The sequence below is a fragment of the Microtus ochrogaster genome, unplaced genomic scaffold (genome assembly GCF_000317375.1).
Source record: "Microtus ochrogaster isolate Prairie Vole_2 unplaced genomic scaffold, MicOch1.0 UNK14, whole genome shotgun sequence".
Classification (NCBI taxonomy): Eukaryota; Metazoa; Chordata; class Mammalia; order Rodentia; family Cricetidae; genus Microtus; species Microtus ochrogaster.
This window is the reverse complement of record NW_004949112.1, coordinates 220,044-238,572: the sequence shown is the minus strand read 5'-3', so window position 1 is coordinate 238,572 and position 18,529 is coordinate 220,044. Positions and strand designations below refer to the sequence as shown.

The following is an 18,529-nucleotide window of genomic DNA, read 5'->3' as shown; positions in this document are numbered from 1 at the left end:
TAGCCACTGCGTGTGCATTGCTGTGGAACATTTACACAGCCATGCAGCCATCACCACTGTCTGTCTCTAGGACTTTCCCAAACCAAAGTGCTAAACTCATTAAACATTAACACCTTCCCTCTCCCTTCCCTAGCCCATGGACCTAGCACTCGACTTTCTGGTTTTATTAGGAGCCTTTTTCCTTTTGTAATGTTTTAGTTAGGGTTTCTATTGCTGTGAAGAGACACAGTGACCACGGTAACTCTTATAAAGGAAAACATTTAATTGGGGCTGGCTTACAGTTTCAGAGGTTTCATCCATTATCATCATGGCTGGAAGCGTGGTGGCATGCAGGCAGACATGGTGGTGCTGCAGAGGTATCTGGGAGTTCTACATCCAGATCGGCAGACAGCAGGAAGTGAGTGTGTGACACACTAGGCCAGTCTTGAGCTTCTGAGACCTGAAAGCCCACTCCCAGTGACACATTTCCTTCAAGGCTACATCTACCCCAACAAAGCTACACCTGCCAATAGTGCCACACTTAGGAGCCTATGGGAGCCAATTTCCTTCAGACCACCACAGTAACTTCACTTAGTTATTATTATTCAGTGTCCTCTGTCCATATTGTAGCCTGTGCCAGAACTTCCTTCCTCTGGGACTGAGTAATATCCCATTATCTGGCTATGGCACATCTTGCTGTCCATTCGTCTTCCGGTGGACACTTGGGTTTCTTCCCTACCATTACTATTATTGTTACTATTGTGGAGGTCTCTTTGCTTTGGTTCTTTTCATTTTTGTTTTTGTTTTAGTTGTTTGTAGTTTTGTTTTTTTTTTGAGACAGGATCTCATGATGACCAGTTTAGTTTCAAATTCAGTATGTAGCCGAGGGTAACTTTGAACCCCTGACCCACCTCCCAAGTACTAGGATTATAGTTAGGGGCCATACTCCTGGCTTTGAGTATTCTGAGCATCAACTGTGGCCGTGGGTGCAGTGAGGGCTTCTGAACATGACCTCATGTGTGGTTCTGTGAAGGCCAGGGTGGAGTAGAGGGAGAGCAGTGGATGGGTGCAGAATATGCAGGTGTACTACTCAGAACATGGCAGTGGGAGGGGTGTGGCACTGAGGAGAAAACTGGGGAGAGGAGTCGGAGTATCTAGAGCCTAGAACTCTCCACCTCCCACTCACGCCTATGGCCAGGCTCCCGCTGCTCTCAGGCCAACACCAGGAAGCTGGTGGGTGCGGGTGGCTGTGCCCAGTGACAGGTTGGAGTTTGTCCTGTGGGAGGACACTCTCTGGGCTCACCCTGGCTCCGCCATTAATGTCCTCTGTGCCCTGGCAGAGGACACTCGGTCTCTTTGAACCTTGGTTTCCCATCCTGGTAGGAACACTAAGTCCTCCTTGGCTAAATCACAGACTTGTTATAGAATCCTAGGGATTAGACACAGGGGCACAGCTCAAGTCTCTGCCCCAGTAGGCGGCTCTCTCATCTGGGCAAAAGATACCCAGCACATTGAAATAACCCATGCCAGGCATGACCCCCAGCTGTGGATCCCCGTGGTCTGGAGCGGAGCACACATGAGGGGCCATCATCACATTCCTCAGGGTCCTTTCCCTCTCTCCTTTTGCCCACACTCAGACCTGGTCACATGGTGAGGCCTTGTGTCTTGACCTGCTTCTCAGCCCACAACCAGGTCAAACAGAGCTCATCTTTTTCTCAGAGGATGGCCTGACGACTCGGGTGTAGGCGAGACACAAGCCTCCTTCACTTACTGTGGCTTGGTTTGTAATGTGTCTAGGGACAAGGGGTGCTGGAGCTGCCTGAATCAACATCCCCTTTGGGACTGCTTACCTAGCTGTGTTTGGTTTGCTCTCACAAGTTAACAGTGACAAGTTGGCAGTTTATGGGGAAGGGTGAAGATTTAGGGCAGAATTCACCCAGGGCTTCTGAAGCAGATCAAATCTGAAATCCAGCTCTCATGAAAATGTCAACAGCCAATGCCCAAAGGGCAGCCATGCTACACGCCAGGCTCCCTGTACTAAATGATTTCTACACACAGCTCCCAAACACCTTTGGGCGGTGCTGTCACTGCCCCGTTGATGGATGTGGAAATTCAGGTCTCAGGGGGTTACAGTGCCATTTGACATTACAATATGATATTGCCAGTCTACAAAATCTACACTTGGAGACTCTGCAGTGACAGAATCCATAGTGTTTTAGGTAAGTTTCTGATTTTGTGTTGGGCTGCATTCATGGCTATCCCGGGCCAAAGGTTGAACGCACTTGGTGCTCTGTGGTTTACCGAGGCCATCCGCTGTCATGTGTAAATCTAGGTGAGTCTGGAGGCAGGGTTCCACCTCTAATCTCTAAACTGCACTCTTCCATGGTGCTAACAGTCACTCTTTCTATGTCCCCCATAGCCCCAGGTCTCCAGGGAACATTACTGGGGTGCTGTGGGCTCCAGACTGAGGACAGAGACTGGTCCTTCACCTCCTGCCCATCACAAGCTGACAGTGAACATGCCTGATTCACCTCTGTGGGCCTCAGTGTCCTTATCTAAAACAACCAGGCTGGGTTGAAAGATCCTTACAATGTTCCCATATTAGGAATTCCACCTGAAGTCACCGTAGACTGGCGAGCCCAGCTCTGCTACTTAATGCCGCAGTGGCCTTGCATGGGTTACCCAGCATGGGTTAACCAGTGCCCTTGACTGGTTGAGATGAGGGTGACAAGCCACTTCCCTCTCAATGTTGTGGCAACATTTAAACACATGAGAAAATGTGTCTAAAGTGCTCACCTGGCACAGTGCCTGTAACTTATAACTTAGCTGACTTTGAGAAGCTATTTCTCCATCATTGTTATACGCCTCACCTGTTGGACTTAGGATATCAGTGTTTCTGAGCATGTCTGTAACAAGTGTTAAAATACCCATTCTGAATCTCCAAGCAACACTAGATCTGGTGGTGACTCATACTTGTAATCACAACACTTGGAAAGTAGAAGTCAGAAAATTAGAAGTTCAATGACTTTCTCAGATGCATAAGAGATCTGTCTCAAAAGTCAGCCCGTCTATTGGTTATCAGAGGGGTGCATGCACACCCCCTTATTAAAAATGGGCTTGAGCACCCCGTGCCTCCTGAGCATGCGTTCTCTCTTCCCACATGCTTGCATGCTTGTAGAGGCCCACAGTGCCGTGCTCAGGCAACCTCTCTTCTGTCCCCTCAGCGCTACTCATCTATTGGACCTTGGCCTTCATCACGAAGACCATCAAGTTTGTTAAGTTCTATGACCATGCCATCGGCTTCTCTCAGCTGCGCTTCTGCCTCACGGGGCTTCTGGTGATTCTGTATGGAATGTTGCTGCTTGTGGAGGTCAACGTCATCAGGGTGAGGGTAAGCAGGGAAGTGGGAAGTGGTTCTGACCCCAGGTGTGCTTTGCATGTGGGTGGGCACTGCTGCCATCCAGAAGAGCTCAGGAGACCTTGATGACTTTACTGCCCTGGTCAGGGCACTGAAACCATAGGTAGATTTCAGGGGAACCATTCCATCAGAGCCCAGCCTTCCACCCCATGTACTCAGAGAAAGAAGATGCCTTGACTCCCGTAGACAAGAAGAAGTATAAGGGGCTGCTTTTCTCTGCTTCTTTTTTGAGGGGTAGGGATTCAGTGGAGCATTCGTGAGTGAGTGAGGCCACTGCTCATGTGCCTTTTATATTTTGTTTTGTTTGGTTCATTTTTTGAGACAAGGTCTCACTATGTAGCCCAGGATACCATCAAACTTTCTATCCTGCCTCAGCCTCCCGAGTGTCTACCTGTGTTCTTTGTTTTGTCTTCCTCTTTCTTCTCCACCTTAGAGTACACCTTCTCCTTGCCCTGGTCCTGTCCCCCACTCTCCCAGGTAACTCACACTAACAGCTAACTTACTTCCCTATTATTTTTTATTAATAGGACATCATCCACATCTATCTAAACAACTATCTCCTTAGTGGTTTCCCTCAGTACAAATAATTAACTGTGGTTATTCCTTCAATATTTGTTTCATCAAAGTGAATCCTATTATATACAGTGTCACGCTCTTCTCATCAGTATTTCTTAGAACTCCCTCCAAGCTTCCTGAAATGCAAGTCCAGTCTCTTAGTGGCTGCATGACATTCCACTATATAGATGAGCTATAATTGGTGCAGCCATCATTCTGTGGGCGGGCGTTCACTAACAAGCTTCCCTCTCCATGTATTGCCACTCTGTCTTGCTGGGGAGACACCAAGGAAGGGAGCTGCTTACGCAAAGGGCATCTGCATGCATTTTAAAGTGAAGCCAGTATTATTGATTGCTGCCATAAAGGTGTGAGCTACCCACAGTGAGTGACACAATCCTTTGCCTGCCCTCCAGCCCCTCCTGGTGGTGGTGGCCCTTTCTCACTTGGGTCTTCTGCTACTGCCAAAATACTTTTGAATGTGCCTGTCAGGCTCCTCTGCTTTTAGCTCGTGGTCCCCAGGAAAGCCAACCTTGGTACATTCCTTCCCACAACTGATCCTCACAGAGACCCTGGGATGTACACCTCACTTTCTTTAATTAATGTTTTAGATGATGTTTGCGAGCATGTGCATTTATGAGCATGTGCAGGAGGCAGGGTTTGAGCCAGGTCCACATGACTTCAAGCTCTGCAAGCTCAGCAGGTGTTAGTTACTCTTACTGTTCTCTGACGGAGTAGCTAATAAACGCACCTTGGGGAAATGAGGGTTTACTGTGGCTCGCTGTTTAAGGGTAGAGGCACTGGCAGGAAATGCATGGTGGGTAGGAGCGTGAAGCAAGTGGTCACACTGCATCCACAGGAAGCAGGGAGAGGTGAGTGTTGGCTGGTGTCTAGCTCCTCTCTCTCTCTCTCTCTCTCTCTCTCTCTCTCTCTCTCTCTCTCTTTCTAAGAGCACTTTAAATTTATATTAAACATTATTTAAATTAGCCAGGCATAGTGGCACACACCTTTAATCCAGCACTTAGGAGGCAGAGGCAGGCAGGTCTCTGAATTCCAGGTTTACCTAATGAGTTACAGGCTAGCCAGAGCTACATAGTGAGACTCTTTCTCAAAGAAATGTGTCTTAGTTCCATGCATGCATGTGTGTCTGGGGATGACTGGGTAGGGGGGCATTGTGTACATGTGTGCAGGTGCCTGGGGGAGACCATCGCATACCCTGGAGCTGAGGTCATAAACAGTCGTGAGCCACCCAGTTGTGTGCCTAGAACCAAACTGGAGTCCTCTGCAGGAGCTGCTCTTAACCGACTCCTCTCTCTAGTTGCTGCTTTCTTCTCTTTATTCGGCTGGGAGCACCAGTCCTGGAATGATGCTACCCACGTGTAAGGTGGATTTTCCTCCTCAGTTAACCCAGTGTGGATATGCCCTACAGACATCCCCAGAGGCCTGTCTCCTAGGAGATGCTGACAGTCAACATTAACCTTCACCCTGCACAAAACACAGTGGTGACCCCCATTCTTCCCTAGCCTCAGTGAACAACCGCAAAGCACAGAGGCCCAGGAGGCCCTTTTCCTGGAGGCCATAGAGAGCCAAGTGCAGACCATCACGCCTAGACCCTGCTGGGTGGTGGGAAGGGGAGGAGTGGCATCCGCCCATCCTCCACCCCTGCCCTCCATCCGTATGCCCCACAGAGGTACATCTTCTTCAAGACTCCAAGGGAGGTGAAACCCCCTGAAGACCTGCAGGACCTGGGTGTGCGCTTTCTGCAGCCCTTTGTTAACCTCCTGTCAAAGGGGACCTACTGGTGGATGAACGCCTTCATCAAGACCGCCCACAAGAAGCCCATCGACCTGCGGGCCATCGGCAAGCTGCCCATTGCCATGAGAGCCCTCACCAACTACCAGCGACTCTGCGTGGCCTTTGATGCTCAGGCGGTCAGTGGGTCCAGTCACACCACCCGTCGCCTGCCTTCCCAGGGAGTCACAGCCAGGGATTTTGGAGGGCAGTAGGCCAAACTCCTGGGGATGGAAATAGGCTCACCCTCAGTAGCAGGGGAGAATTCTAGGACCAAATATTCATAGGAAGCTCAGAGTGGGGATGGCCCTTACAGTTTAGGCCAGCATGTCCAAAACACTCACTGTCAAAATGGGGAAACTGAGGCTTGGTAAGGGGTATGGCTTTATATGACTCATGTGCTCTTCATTTTGAAGTACGGTAGCTGCAGTGATGGGGGTTTCCACCCAGTGTGGGAGGCAAGGTGTTGGCATGGGCTCTACCCTGTTTCTGCAAATTTGACCATGAGAAGGTCAGTTCTTGTCAGTAATGAGGAACGTGACGCCCTGAGAACCTCCATGCCCCGCCCATTGCTCTGGACTCCCTGTTCCTTCACTGTGTGTGCCTGGCACTCAGGGCAGTATTGAAACATGGTAATGAGTGAACATAGCAGGTGCCAATCCATCAAGATGGTGCTGTTCTGATCAAGTGACCCCCTCCCAGCCCTGTGACTTGATATGCCTCAGGCCTCAATTTCCCAATTTGACCTGCCCTGTCATAATTCATTGATATCATGATGTTCTACTGAAGTTTTTCTGTTCACAGACAGAATAGTTGCAGGGTTCCCCAGGCAACAGGATATAGGGGTGATGGGATGAGGGGCTCTGCATGGCTGAACTCTCACCGACTCTGATCTAACTGTGGGACTCTCTCAGCAGCGGAAGGATATGCAGAGCCCACAGAGTGCCCGGGCCATCTGGAGGGCTCTCTGCCATGCCTTTGGGAGACGCCTGGTCCTTAGCAGCACATTCCGCATCCTGGCTGATCTTCTAGGCTTCGCCGGGCCACTCTGCATCTTTGGGATTGTGGACCACCTGGGGAAGGAGAACCATGTCTTCCAGCCCAAGGTGGGCCATCCTTGGGGCAGGGCTAGGCACCCTTTAGAAGGTTTGCCCACAGCTGTCTTGTGCAGGTATGCGTGTGAGCTATGTTAGTTGTGGCCAAAATGCTGTGCCCCAAGAGATTGGAGGGGCCTGACTGTCAGCCCTCTGCCTTTAGTTTGAGAATCCTGGCTCTTGATATTCTGCAGGGGCATCTAGGATGGCTGCTGATGCAGGAGAAACTGTGCCAGTCCCATGGGCATCCCCACTTCCTGCTCACGTTCCCACTACCCCAGTTCTGTTAACATATTAGACTTTCCTCTCTCTTTGTTACTCTCTCTTTCTTGGTTTTTGGAGACATGTTTTATCTAGCCTAGGCTGATCTTAAACTCTCTATGCAGTGGGACTCCGCTTGGACCCCTGATCCTCCTGCCTCTGCACCTCCTAAAATGCTTGAGTGTGAAGGTGTGCACTGCCATGCTTAGCCTATAAAGCTTTTTACCTATCCAAGATACTTGAAACCCAGTAGACTACGTGATACTCAGTGGTCTTTTCAGCTCAGAAGGTGCCGCCACTGAAATGTTTTTTTTTTTTTTTTTTTTTTTTGGTTTTTCGAGACAGGGTTTCTCTGTGGCTTTGGAGCCTGCCCTGGAACTAGCTCTGTAGACCAGGCTGGTCTCGAACTCACAGAGATCCACCTGCCTCTCACTGAAATGTTTTGGACAAGGCTATACATGTGGTTGTATGTATGTGTGTGTGCGTTATATTATATTATATTATATTATATTATATTATATTAAAAACATATGATCAGAAGGAACCTATTAAGGCGCCCAGGGACCAACAAAAGCAGGAAGGGGGCAGATGGGGTGAATATGAGCAAATTACTATGATGTATGATAATGTTGCAATGAAACCCATTTTTTTGAATCAACTTGAAAACTAATGTTAAAAAGGGTTGAAGGGTCAGCAGTTACGAGTGTTTGTTGCTTTTTCAGAGGACCTGAGTTGTTTCCCAGTATGCATGTTAGGTAGCTCACAACCACCTTTAACTCCAGGAGTACCTGCATAGATGCATGTGTGTGCACGTGCATGTGCGTGCATACACACACACACACATATACACAGACAGAATAACTCTGAAAGGAGTGTCAGAAGCCTCTTGATTCTCTGCAACCACCTGGGTGAAGATGGCCGCAGTGAGGAACTTTGTCCCCAGTGAGGTGCTGCCTTGTAAAATCCCAGTGACAAGTCTATTGTAACATTGCATGCATACACAGGCCCTGGTGCTACTGAGAGTAATTAGGGCTCCTGATAGCTGGTGGTGCCCTGTATAATGTTTATTGTCCCTGAGCACTGACCTTGCAGACAGCTGTTAATCCTCCAGAGATTTACAAAGTTTTCTCCAAACATAATTAGTCCGCAGAGTACTTCTGAGTCTGAAATCCCAGACAGGCCCAGTCTGTGGGTCTGATTTGTCCAGAATACGTTTATTGATCCTAACGTTTGCTGGCTCTAGGCAGGACTGTGGGGTCCTGGAGAATTATGGTCAAGATCATTAGCAACAGTGCTCACCTAGCGTCCATATAGGACACATACCTGGCTGTGGGCATTTCCCACGTTCTTGTTTAATCCCTAAAGGAACCCTTTGGGATGGGTAAAGGGGGATGGGCCATGGGTATATTGAGATATAATTTTCATGACATGTAATTCATGGGATAGACACTCTTTTTCCCGTTTGCAGACGAGAACCGTGGCACTGAGCCAGGCTAAGTAACTTTCCCCAGGGTCTCTCAGCCATTTCTAACAGCCCGAGAATTTGAACCCTGCTGTCTTGCTCTGAAGTCTGGACTCTCAAGCCATGACACCAAGATGACTTTTACTATCAGACTGTCACTGTGGCTCCAAGGATTGTGAAATCCAATGAGGGAGAAATCTAAATAAACTATCTATAGCTACGTATGACTTTGAGGGGGAACATAAACAGCCTTGCTACATAGTAAGACCCTGTCCCCCCCCCCTCCCAAGAGAAAGGTTATTGAATAGGCTCTCAAGAGAGAAATTGGATTAGCCAGGTAGGGACTTTTTGAGTTTGTTTGTTTGTTTGTGTGTGTGTGTGTGTGTGTGTACACACGTGCACGCGCATACACCATGTCGTACATGTCGGGGACAGAGGACAACTTACTGTAATCAGTTCTCTTCTACCACATGAGTTTTCTGAGCCATCTCCCTGGCCTCTTTTTCTGGCCTTTGGAGCCTCTGGCTTTTACCAGGAGAGAGCGGGAGCTTATTCCTCTGCCTCTAGCAGTGGGATCTCCAGCTTTAGTCTGGCCATAGACAACCCCAGAATCCTCCACCTTCTCTGTTCTGCATGTTAGGGGGAAGTAGCCCAGGCCAGAGCCCCCATCGGCTTGTAACCATCTTCCTGTGTTTCCCTACTCTTGGGAACTTCTTCTAAGGAGAAAGCAGCCCACGGAGATGGTGGGAGCGGCCCTGAGAAGGTTGTTCCTGGACCTGCCTCCCTGTCTCAGCCCCAGGGCTGGCTAGGGTTTATTGCCTTCTTGATGGAGTGCGCTTATCGGCACACAGATCCCTGGGACAGATGGCTCTGCCTCAGTGGCAGCAGGTGTTATCAGATTTAATACTTGTTCCCTGCTGCCCAAATGCAATCAGCAAATTTCCGACATAGAAACAGAGTTGAGAGTAAACACAGCCCTAGCCTCTGGAACGCTCTAGCTCTCCAGCCCAAGGTTGCCTCCTGCATTTAATTCTCACTTGGGCATCAGAGCCCAGAAAATGTTAGAAGAGCTCTTTCTGTGCAGCTGTTTGTTCTTTCTCCTTCCACGCAGCTCTGTCCCAAACCAGTGTTGTCGGGGTCGTTCGGTGTGGGGACAAGGGGAAAGCTAACACAGGGCTTCAGCCCATGTCCAGCCTGCTCTAGTCTGCAGAGTTGGCACCCGCTGTTGACGCTGTCAGCAGCTGTCTGTCCCTGCTTCCCTTCTAGGACAATTGTCAAGGAACAGACCACCTTTGGCATCCAGAAGGATAAGCAGTTTTGATTTGCTCTTTCGACTGTAACCCACAGAACCCACTCAGAAGAACCTGGCCCCACTGTCATCTCTTCCCAGAGAAATCTGGGCTCTACCCAGAATCTAATTCTTTCCAGCCCCACTCTCTTGCCCAACCCCCTCTCCAATCTGTCACCTGCCAGGGATGCCACTGAGTTGGCGGGAGGGTGATGGAGTTGAATTCATAAGGAATGACTGGTATCTGAACCTGCCAGCTCCATTCTGGGCTATCAGCTGAGCCTAAAAAAGAGCAGCCCGAGGTTGAATCCAAGGCCAGAGCTTTGACCCTTCTAGGCTATGGTGAGAAGAACATGCAGACTGCTTATGTTGTTTCCAAACAAATTCTGTTAAAAAAAAGTGATATCCTCTTTCTCTCTCTCCTCCTTCTGCTCTTCCACTTCTCATTCTTACCCCCTTTTCTGTCCCCCTCCCTCCTCCCTGGGTGACCATATTTGTCTCTCTCACTCTTGGTGACATAATGGTCGTTAATGTCCTGCTGTTTCTGTGGTGTGCGGATGTCAGTAGCCTCTTAATGACAGTGTTCACATAGTGCCTGTGGTGGCCGTTTTCCTGTCACCGACTCCTCAGCTTTGTGTCTCCTCCTCCAGGAAGTTCTGGATTCAAGCCACAGCACCGTGTATGCACACACACATATACACATACACCACTACACAATACATACATACAGACAGACACACACTATACACACAGAAATGGACACAGACAGACACACTAACACCACACACTACATACATACACATAGACAAATAGACGGGTGCATACACACGACAGAGATAGACATAGGCAGACTGATAGACACACGACACTACACACGCTCACATACACATATACACACAAACAGATGCACACACAAACATGCAGAGACAGACATACAGACAGGCATACACACACTGTGGGAAATGGTTCTTCAATGAAGAATGAAGACATGACCACATGCAGTCGGTAATCAGAGGCAGGAGGATCAGCACGAGTCCAGGGCCAGCCTGGGCGGTCACTGGCACTGAGTGTGGAGGCTCACATACTGATTGCTTGTCCTCTGAGTGCCATTTGCACACGGTCACGGGACTCCCTGCAGTAGAAACCCTCGCCCACTGCTGTGCAGATGAGGAAATTGAGGCTCAGAGAGGTTGAGGGACTTCTTTAAAGGCACCATGGCTGAGAGCCGATGCGTCAGGTTTTAAACTCAGGGACAGCTGGTGGCTGTGTACGTGTGACAGATGAGTGTGGGCAGATGGACAGGAGTGCTGCCCTGGGGATCTGAGATAGTCTTATAGCTTGTACTCAGGCCCTCTTAGATGACCATCTTTTAACCCCGCTGAAACAGGAAGAGCCCAGGGACCGTCTAAGCTCCAGGGGACAAGGACAGGGCCTTCGAAGCCTTGCCCTGTGAGGCAGTGACAGGCCCGTCCTCCCAGGAGGCCTGCTTTCACATTTCCGCTCTGGAATCAGTCCTCTGCATCCAGAGGCCTCCATTGCAGGCCTCCGCTGTCGGGTGAAAACAGGGAGCATGGGAAAACCTAGGTACTGATTCATTTAAAAGAATATTTTAGACCCAGAGAGATGGCTCCATGAGTAACGGCACTTGCTGCCGAACCCAGCAGCCTAAATTTAATCTCTGGAGCACACATGATTGAAGAAAAGAACTGACTTCCCAAGTTGCCTTCTGAGCCTGCACGTATGTTGTGTCACTCATGCACCTGCGCACCTGGGTGTGCACAGAATAAATACATTTAAATGTAGCTAATTTCTTTTTTAAAAAAATTATTAACATCAGCTTGCCAAAAACAAACAAACAAACAAACAAACACCTTCCTCAAGAGTTTGTGGAAACATAAGCCTAGGTCGTAAGGCTTTCCAAAGCCCTTGTCTTCCATCATTTATGGTCCAGGTCTCTTCTCTCCTGCCACAGGCCTTTCACAGGCCTCCCAGAACCCAGAATGTCCTCTTTTCTGCAAGAGTTCACCAGGGTCTCTTAAGCTTCTTGCTTGGCCTGATACCCGTTTATTCCTTTTCTCCATTTTTTGAGACTGGGCTTCATGTGCACAGCCATTGGTTGCCTTAGTAACGATGATACTGAAAGCATGCTTGGTTTTCAAATAATGGTTTCTGCTCTCCAGAGCTGAGAGGATGCTGGGATAGGAAGACTTAAGCAGGACTGGGTTTGACAGTAAACTGTAAACAGCTCATTGTGCCTGTGCCTTTTGACCTAGAGCCAGCCAGATGGGCATATTTCCATCTGCCACAAGCTGCAAGTCTGTTTGTGATAATAAACTGTTGGAGTGTGACTCCAGGGCACACGGCCAGGTGAGGTCTGGACAGAGGGTCTGAGGTAGTGTTCTAGCACAGGTCCATATTCACATGATGGCTCTAATGAGGACATAGCCTGTGTTAGCCACGTCACCACCATGAAACTCTGCTTCCTCTTGTGTAAAGCAGGGCCCCACGTGGTGCCCTGCTCCCTGAGTAGCAGAAGAACGAGCACTGTGCTTTCTGATGTATGGTCTCTCGCGCACCCTCCCCCCCCAACCCTCTAGCCCAGCCCACCCTCCTGCCTTCCACCCTTCCCTTTGGTGGTTTCTCCAGTGACATGGTGACTCAGAAGCTCAGGACCTCAGCAGGGCCGTCCTTAGAGTGTGTCTCATTGGTCTCCTGGGCCGGCACTTGTCCTGTGGCGCTGGGGAGAAGTGGCTGTGGGCAGGACCAGGCAGTTCCATGGGTTACGAAGGCTGGCAGAAAAATCACCACAGATGCTCTCTGCAGTAAGGTCTTCCACCATCCTGGCCCCTAAGCCAAGATTCAGGAACTTCTGATTCTCAGAAGTGTCCCCGAGAGAGCTCTGCTCTTGTTGGCCTGATCACTGCCAAGGCCATGATCTTGAGTTTCTCCTCGTTTTGTTCCCATCTCTCTCTATGCTGGAGGACCTCCCACATCCCTTCCAGATGTCCGCAGTCGGGGCACAGTGGCAGAAAGGTGAGAGTGTTGTCTTCATGGGAAGATTGATGTGGCTGTGCTGGAGGGTGATGGCTCACCAAGTTCAAAGTTTTCCTGGGAGCCAGCGGTCTGGAAACAGGCAATGCTGGTACTTCCTGGAATCTTTAGCACAAAGGCAGAATGTTTGTCATGATTATTATCTGGGGCCTTGCTGGAGTTCAGAGAGGGTGACTTAGACTTAAAAGGAGGTCCTGGGAGTTGAAGGGCCAGGGCTCCCGTGCGTTCTTCACAGCTGCTGTCAGTGTTTTGTTCCCATCTTTCCCCGGGGAACAGTCAGCACCAAGTCCCTTCCCCCTTCCCCTCCCCACACCCCGACTCAGAAGTCACTGCCCAGCAGATGGTTGATTCCCGTTCTGAGGCAGAGAATGCACTGTGCCGTTGCTGTCGCTGCTCTGTCTGGGCTCCTCCGTGATCTGTCCTCTTCATTCTTGTTCCTCCCAGAGTGCACTCCAGGGCATGGAGGGCGAGATGCTGAGAGTCATGTACGGTTGAGGTCAGAACTGAACCCCATTCTGTTCCCCCAGGTGGGAAGATGACAGAGGTAGAGGCAGTCTTTGCTGCAGAAGATTTGGTTGGATTTGTCAGTCTAGCAGTGTGTGTGCACAGTGTATGCACACATGTGGGGCCAGAGGCCAATGTCATATGTCTTCCCCAATCACTTTCTACTTTATTTTTTTTGTTTTTGTTTTTGTTTTTCGAGACAGGGTTTCTCTGTGGTTTTGGAGCCTGTCCTGGAACTAGCTCTTGTAGACCAGGCTGGTCTCGAACTCACAGAGATCCGCCTGCCTCTGCCTCCCGAGTGCTGGTAAAGGCGTGTGCCAAAACCGCCCTGCTTCTACTTTATTTTTGAAATCTTAAAATGTTTTATTTGTTGTGTGTGTGTGTGTGTGTGTGTGTGTGTGTGTGTGTGTGTGTATGTATTTCTGTGTGTGTAGGTGAGTGTGACAAAGTACACATGTGCAGGTCCAGGACAACTTTTTGAAGTTGGTTTTGCTCTTCTGCCATTATGTGGGCCAAACTCAGGCCTCCAGGCTTGCACAGCAAGCACCTTTATCCACTGCACCATCTGACGAAATCTGTCTTATTTTTTGACAGCGGAACTCACACTGAAAGCAGAGCTCACTGATTCAGTGACTGGCTGGCCAGCTAGTCCCCGGGACTCCTTCTACCAGGGCTGGGGTTACACACTGCTGCATGCAGCTTTTTCATGTAGGTGCCAAGGACTGAACTCCAGTCCTCAGGCTTGCAAAGCAAGTACTTTCCCAACTGAGCCAATCTCCCGGCTCCTTACTGAGCTCTTCATTACAAAGAATTGCACAGGCTTTGCAAACACGGAGTTTCCCACAGTAATCCAACCATACAGCATGACCTGTACTGACGGGGTTGCTTTTCCAGCAGCAACTGCCACCGCTGGCTTTCTCTCTCCACAGACACAGTTTCTCGGGGTTTACTTTGTCTCGTCCCAAGAGTTCCTTGGAAATGCCTATGTCTTGGCTGTGCTTCTGTTCCTTGCCCTCCTACTGCAAAGGACATTCCTGCAAGCCTCGTACTATGTCGCCATTGAGACCGGGATCAACCTGAGAGGAGCGATTCAGGTACTGGCATCATTCCCTTCTTTACTTTCGCGGCTTTGCTTATACTTGAAGGTCAGAATAATTTGATGCTTTTCCCATGTTTAGAACTAACCGTCGGCTGTGGAGTGGAAAGTATATTGGGGCTGGGGACTTGGAAGCAGTGGTGGCTCCGGTTCTGCCATGAACTAGACTGATACAAGATGCCAGCTGCTTAGTTCTTGGCTCTTCCCAGTCCTTAAAAGTGGGGGCATCACCAGGCAATGGTGACATCCTCTCCTGCTGGGGAGACTGTGGGCTCAGACTCCGTCTCTAATTCTGGAGGTCTAGGGGATAGCATGCTTGGATGCAGATATGCGAACTATCATAACATATCAACAAAACATCTAAGGTCCATTTGACCTCTCCAACGCAGGGTTCACAAAGAGAGATTGGTGATGTGTAGGACTAAGCTCTTGGTCCTACCTTTTAGAATAGATTGGCAGGATGGTCAAAGCCAGAAAGGACTCAGCACCATGGAGGACAGTACTGATGAGAGCCATCCCAAACCTCAGGACTTCAATTAGGACTTGAGCTAGGTCCTTGTATGGAGAATCCTGGGTGGGAACAGGTCGCATAGGATAAAAGCTTGTCAGTGTTCCGCACCAGTCCAGGGCAGTGCAGTAGCTATACTCTCATTTGAGACCACTTGTCTCTGTCTTGAAATTCTCATAGTGCAAAGAAGAGAGAGAGGCCAAGTAGCCACTTCTACCATCCCTGATGATTTTCACAGAGCTGCACGAAATCCCAAACTTCCTCATCCATCAAAGCTATGCTATATAGAGAGAGATTAGATGTTGGAGTCATTTCCGGGAACATGGGCTGATCCCGTGAGGGTCATTCAGAAGCACCTGAAAGGGGCTGAACAGAGGAGGAAAGCCCACTTAAACTGGGGCAGTACGGGCTGTGGTTGATAGTCGCATTGATGATGCGGATGTGCAGATGATGCCGTCCAGCTTCAGCGGCTTTCCAGGAGGAAACGGTATGTGCTCAAGAGTACCAGCAGGCGGGAAAGGTGGGGACACCCATGACACCCCAAGACCCTCTCAGGGTCATTGGTGCTCAGAGCTAAGAAGCACCAAACTCGCCCAGTTCTGGTCCCCAGCCTTGGCTCCAGTCCTCCAGGGACAGGCCAGCTTGTGCCACCACAACCAATTTTATGGTTGGATAGCCTTGTCATCAGATCTGTTTTCTCTTTGTGCGCCATAAATCACAGAAGCCCAGTGTTTTCCAATTATGCTGAAAGAGCCCCCAAATGGGATTTTAATATATCAGCCTGTAATTGTTTTTTTATCTAGCTGAATCTTTCACATTAATAAGAGAGAATTATTTATGTGCCACAAAGAGGAAATGATAACATTCATTATGGAAGCAGAGAAGAAATAAAAGACCTCTTTCCTTTAAGAGATTTCCAGAAAGTTACCTCCAGAAAATGTGTCCTCATATATGAGAACCTGTGTGTAAGTTACCAAGCAAAATTCCTAAGTCATACACACATGCAAATACACACAGGCATACACACACACACACACACACACACACACACACACACACACACGTGTGTGTGTGCCAGCGTGTACAGTTGATTGTGAGTTCGATTCTTAATAATGCTGTAGTCACTGGTTAGCCTTTGAAGTTTAATTGCGTACAGCCAGAAAGTACATGGAAAGTACGTGAATCTGTCCAAAAATATCACCGTCATTATTTCCAGCCTTCCCCTGCTGTATCGGAGAAACTCGTGCTTTCAGAAAACCCGGCCCACAAACAAAGGCAAGCTAAGCTTAGCACAAAGATGATTTAAGGCTTTGCCGCAGAAGTGGTGCGATTGTGCCCAAGAGCAGGCGCCCTGTGGACATTTAAGATAGGGCCGGATTCTTCCTTTTTCCAGAGCATGTGGCCTGAAAACCCGATCTTTCTGGAAGGTGCTGACAGTGAGCACATAAAACTTTCAGATCTGAGCCCTGGAGGCAACCATTACTCTCTGTACTGCCCCGCGGCTGACTGACCCAGGTCTGCTGAGGCTGACCCCTTGCTTTGTTCCATGGTTCTCTGACAGCATGACCTGGCCTGGGGGTGAGGTGACCCCACTAAAATGGGCTGCCCCTCAAGCATCATTTTTATGTCTCTGAAATGTGTTCTGCGCTGGTCTCCAGTAAATCAAGAACATAAATAGATACGAGGACCTGCTTTTGAGATTTAGGAGCTAATTATGTCTTGTCCCTCCAGGGAGAGGTCACACTTGCTGGAGAATAGCTGCTTTAGCTTGGATTCCTGCCTCTCAACTTGCTTGATCTATGGTATCAGTCATTGCACAGTTATGGCGTGCGGGCTCTGTAGGAATGTCGGAGAAGCTGCTGGCCTTTCCAGATCTGGAGTGGTGACAGAGATGGCGGCGACAAACATGAAGCCCTCTGCTCTCTTTTCTAGACCAAGATTTACAATAAAATCATGCAGCTGTCCACCTCCAACCTGTCCATGGGGGAAATGACTGCCGGGCAGATCTGCAACCTGGTGGCCATCGACACAAACCAACTCATGTGGTTTTTCTTCTTATGTCCAAACCTCTGGGCTATGCCAGTACAGGTATCAGAATGTGCTGGGAAACTCTTGTGTTGTGGAGGTAGGTATTGGGGAGGGGGAGGAGGAAGTACACAAAACCAGAAGCTATTTGTGTCCATTCTGTATTCGCCTGTCTATCTCCTGGGGTCTACCATGTGGTAAGCTACTGGTTTCCCCCAGTGTCCCATGCACTACAGGCCGTCGGGACTTGTCTCAGTGATCATAGAAGGTAGTATCATTAGGACAGTGAAAGTGTAGCCAGCTTTAAACGAACCGTAGGACAGTTATACAAGGAACGGTTTTATAAGTACTGAAAGCCATATTGTAGGGTTTCTAGTGTAGCTCGGTTGGTAGCACGATTCCTTAGGTGTATGAGTGCCTGAATTCAGCCACTGCCCCACATATACCAGGGATAGTGGAGGAGGCCGGTGGATTAGAACCTCAGGGCCATCCTCAGCTACAGAGCGTGCGCAAGGCCATTCTATTGAAGTTATTTGAAACAGAGTTTTGCTTTGTTTCCCAGACTAGCCCCAAGGTCCTAAGTTCATGTCATTTCCTGACTCAGTCTCCTGAGTACCTAAGCATACTGGCCCACAACTGGTTTTCATTTTCAGTTCATCAGAGACTGTGCTTACAAAACTGATCAGCACACAAGAAATGAGGGCTGGGATGTAACTCAGTGGTAGGGTTTTTGTGTTTCGGGTTCTGGGCCTGGCCTGATGACCCAGTGCACCTGGGTTTTTTAGGATACTGAAAATGGCATTCTGGTAGGCAGTGCTAGGGTATGCTTGAGGTCCCAGCACTTGGAAGACTGAGGCAGGAGGATTGCCTCAAGTTTTAGGCCAGCTGAGCTATAGAGTGAGATCCTGGAGTTAGTGACCTGGAGGCCCCTCCAAAGAATCCTGGGTACCCTGGAAGGTTTCTGGGAGTCTGTGCAACCCTGACGGCTGAAGGACATCTTGACTGCTTCCATGCAAACACAGCTCATGTAAGAATGAAGAGTTGTGCCAGGCAGAATCCCAGGGAAGTAGGCAGTGGAACTATCCAGTAGGAGGTTCATCTCTTATCATGGCCCTCTACCCTCTGCTTTTAATGTCAGATACAAGGAGGAGGGCAGTGACGGGGTCATTTCACAGCCTCTGTTACCTGCTAATGAAGAGGACTTCCTGTGATTAATAGAAGGAGTAGCTCCTCGGTCTACTCCGTCCTAGAACTGAGACAGGGAGCCTCCTGCCAGATTGGTGCAGGGCTGACAGACTGTAGGAGCAAGCCAGGCAGACTTTCTTTTCTCTCTTATTTTAACTAAGGAGGCCAGTACATCAGTACATCTGTCCTTCTATAGTAAGCTATGCAGTTAAAGGTGCTTGTCTTAGACTACAGCCTGGAAAACGGGTATCCGGGAACTTTGGGGGGGAGTAGCAAGGATGATTTACATTTTCATGAATAGTCATGCCATATGTA

At 49.1% G+C, this 18,529-nt stretch overlaps 1 protein-coding gene across 5 annotated transcripts in view; it reads left to right on the top strand.

Moving 5' to 3' along the window:
• Abcc8 (ATP binding cassette subfamily C member 8) overlaps positions 1-18,529 on the top strand; it is a 70,313-nt gene that overhangs the window by 7,745 nt on the left and 44,039 nt on the right. For 3 of the 5 annotated variants that reach the window (XM_026789080.1, XM_026789081.1, XM_026789082.1), the window contains exons 4-8: positions 3,204-3,370; positions 5,638-5,880; positions 6,655-6,846; positions 14,330-14,494; positions 16,937-17,092. In XM_026789080.1, coding sequence (XP_026644881.1) covers positions 3,204-3,370; positions 5,638-5,880; positions 6,655-6,846; positions 14,330-14,494; positions 16,937-17,092 — 923 coding nt within the window. The remainder of the gene's footprint in view (positions 1-3,203; positions 3,371-5,637; positions 5,881-6,654; positions 6,847-14,329; positions 14,495-16,936; positions 17,093-18,529) is intronic. The other 2 variants (XM_013353678.2, XM_005366746.3) reach the window with 1 other exon arrangement.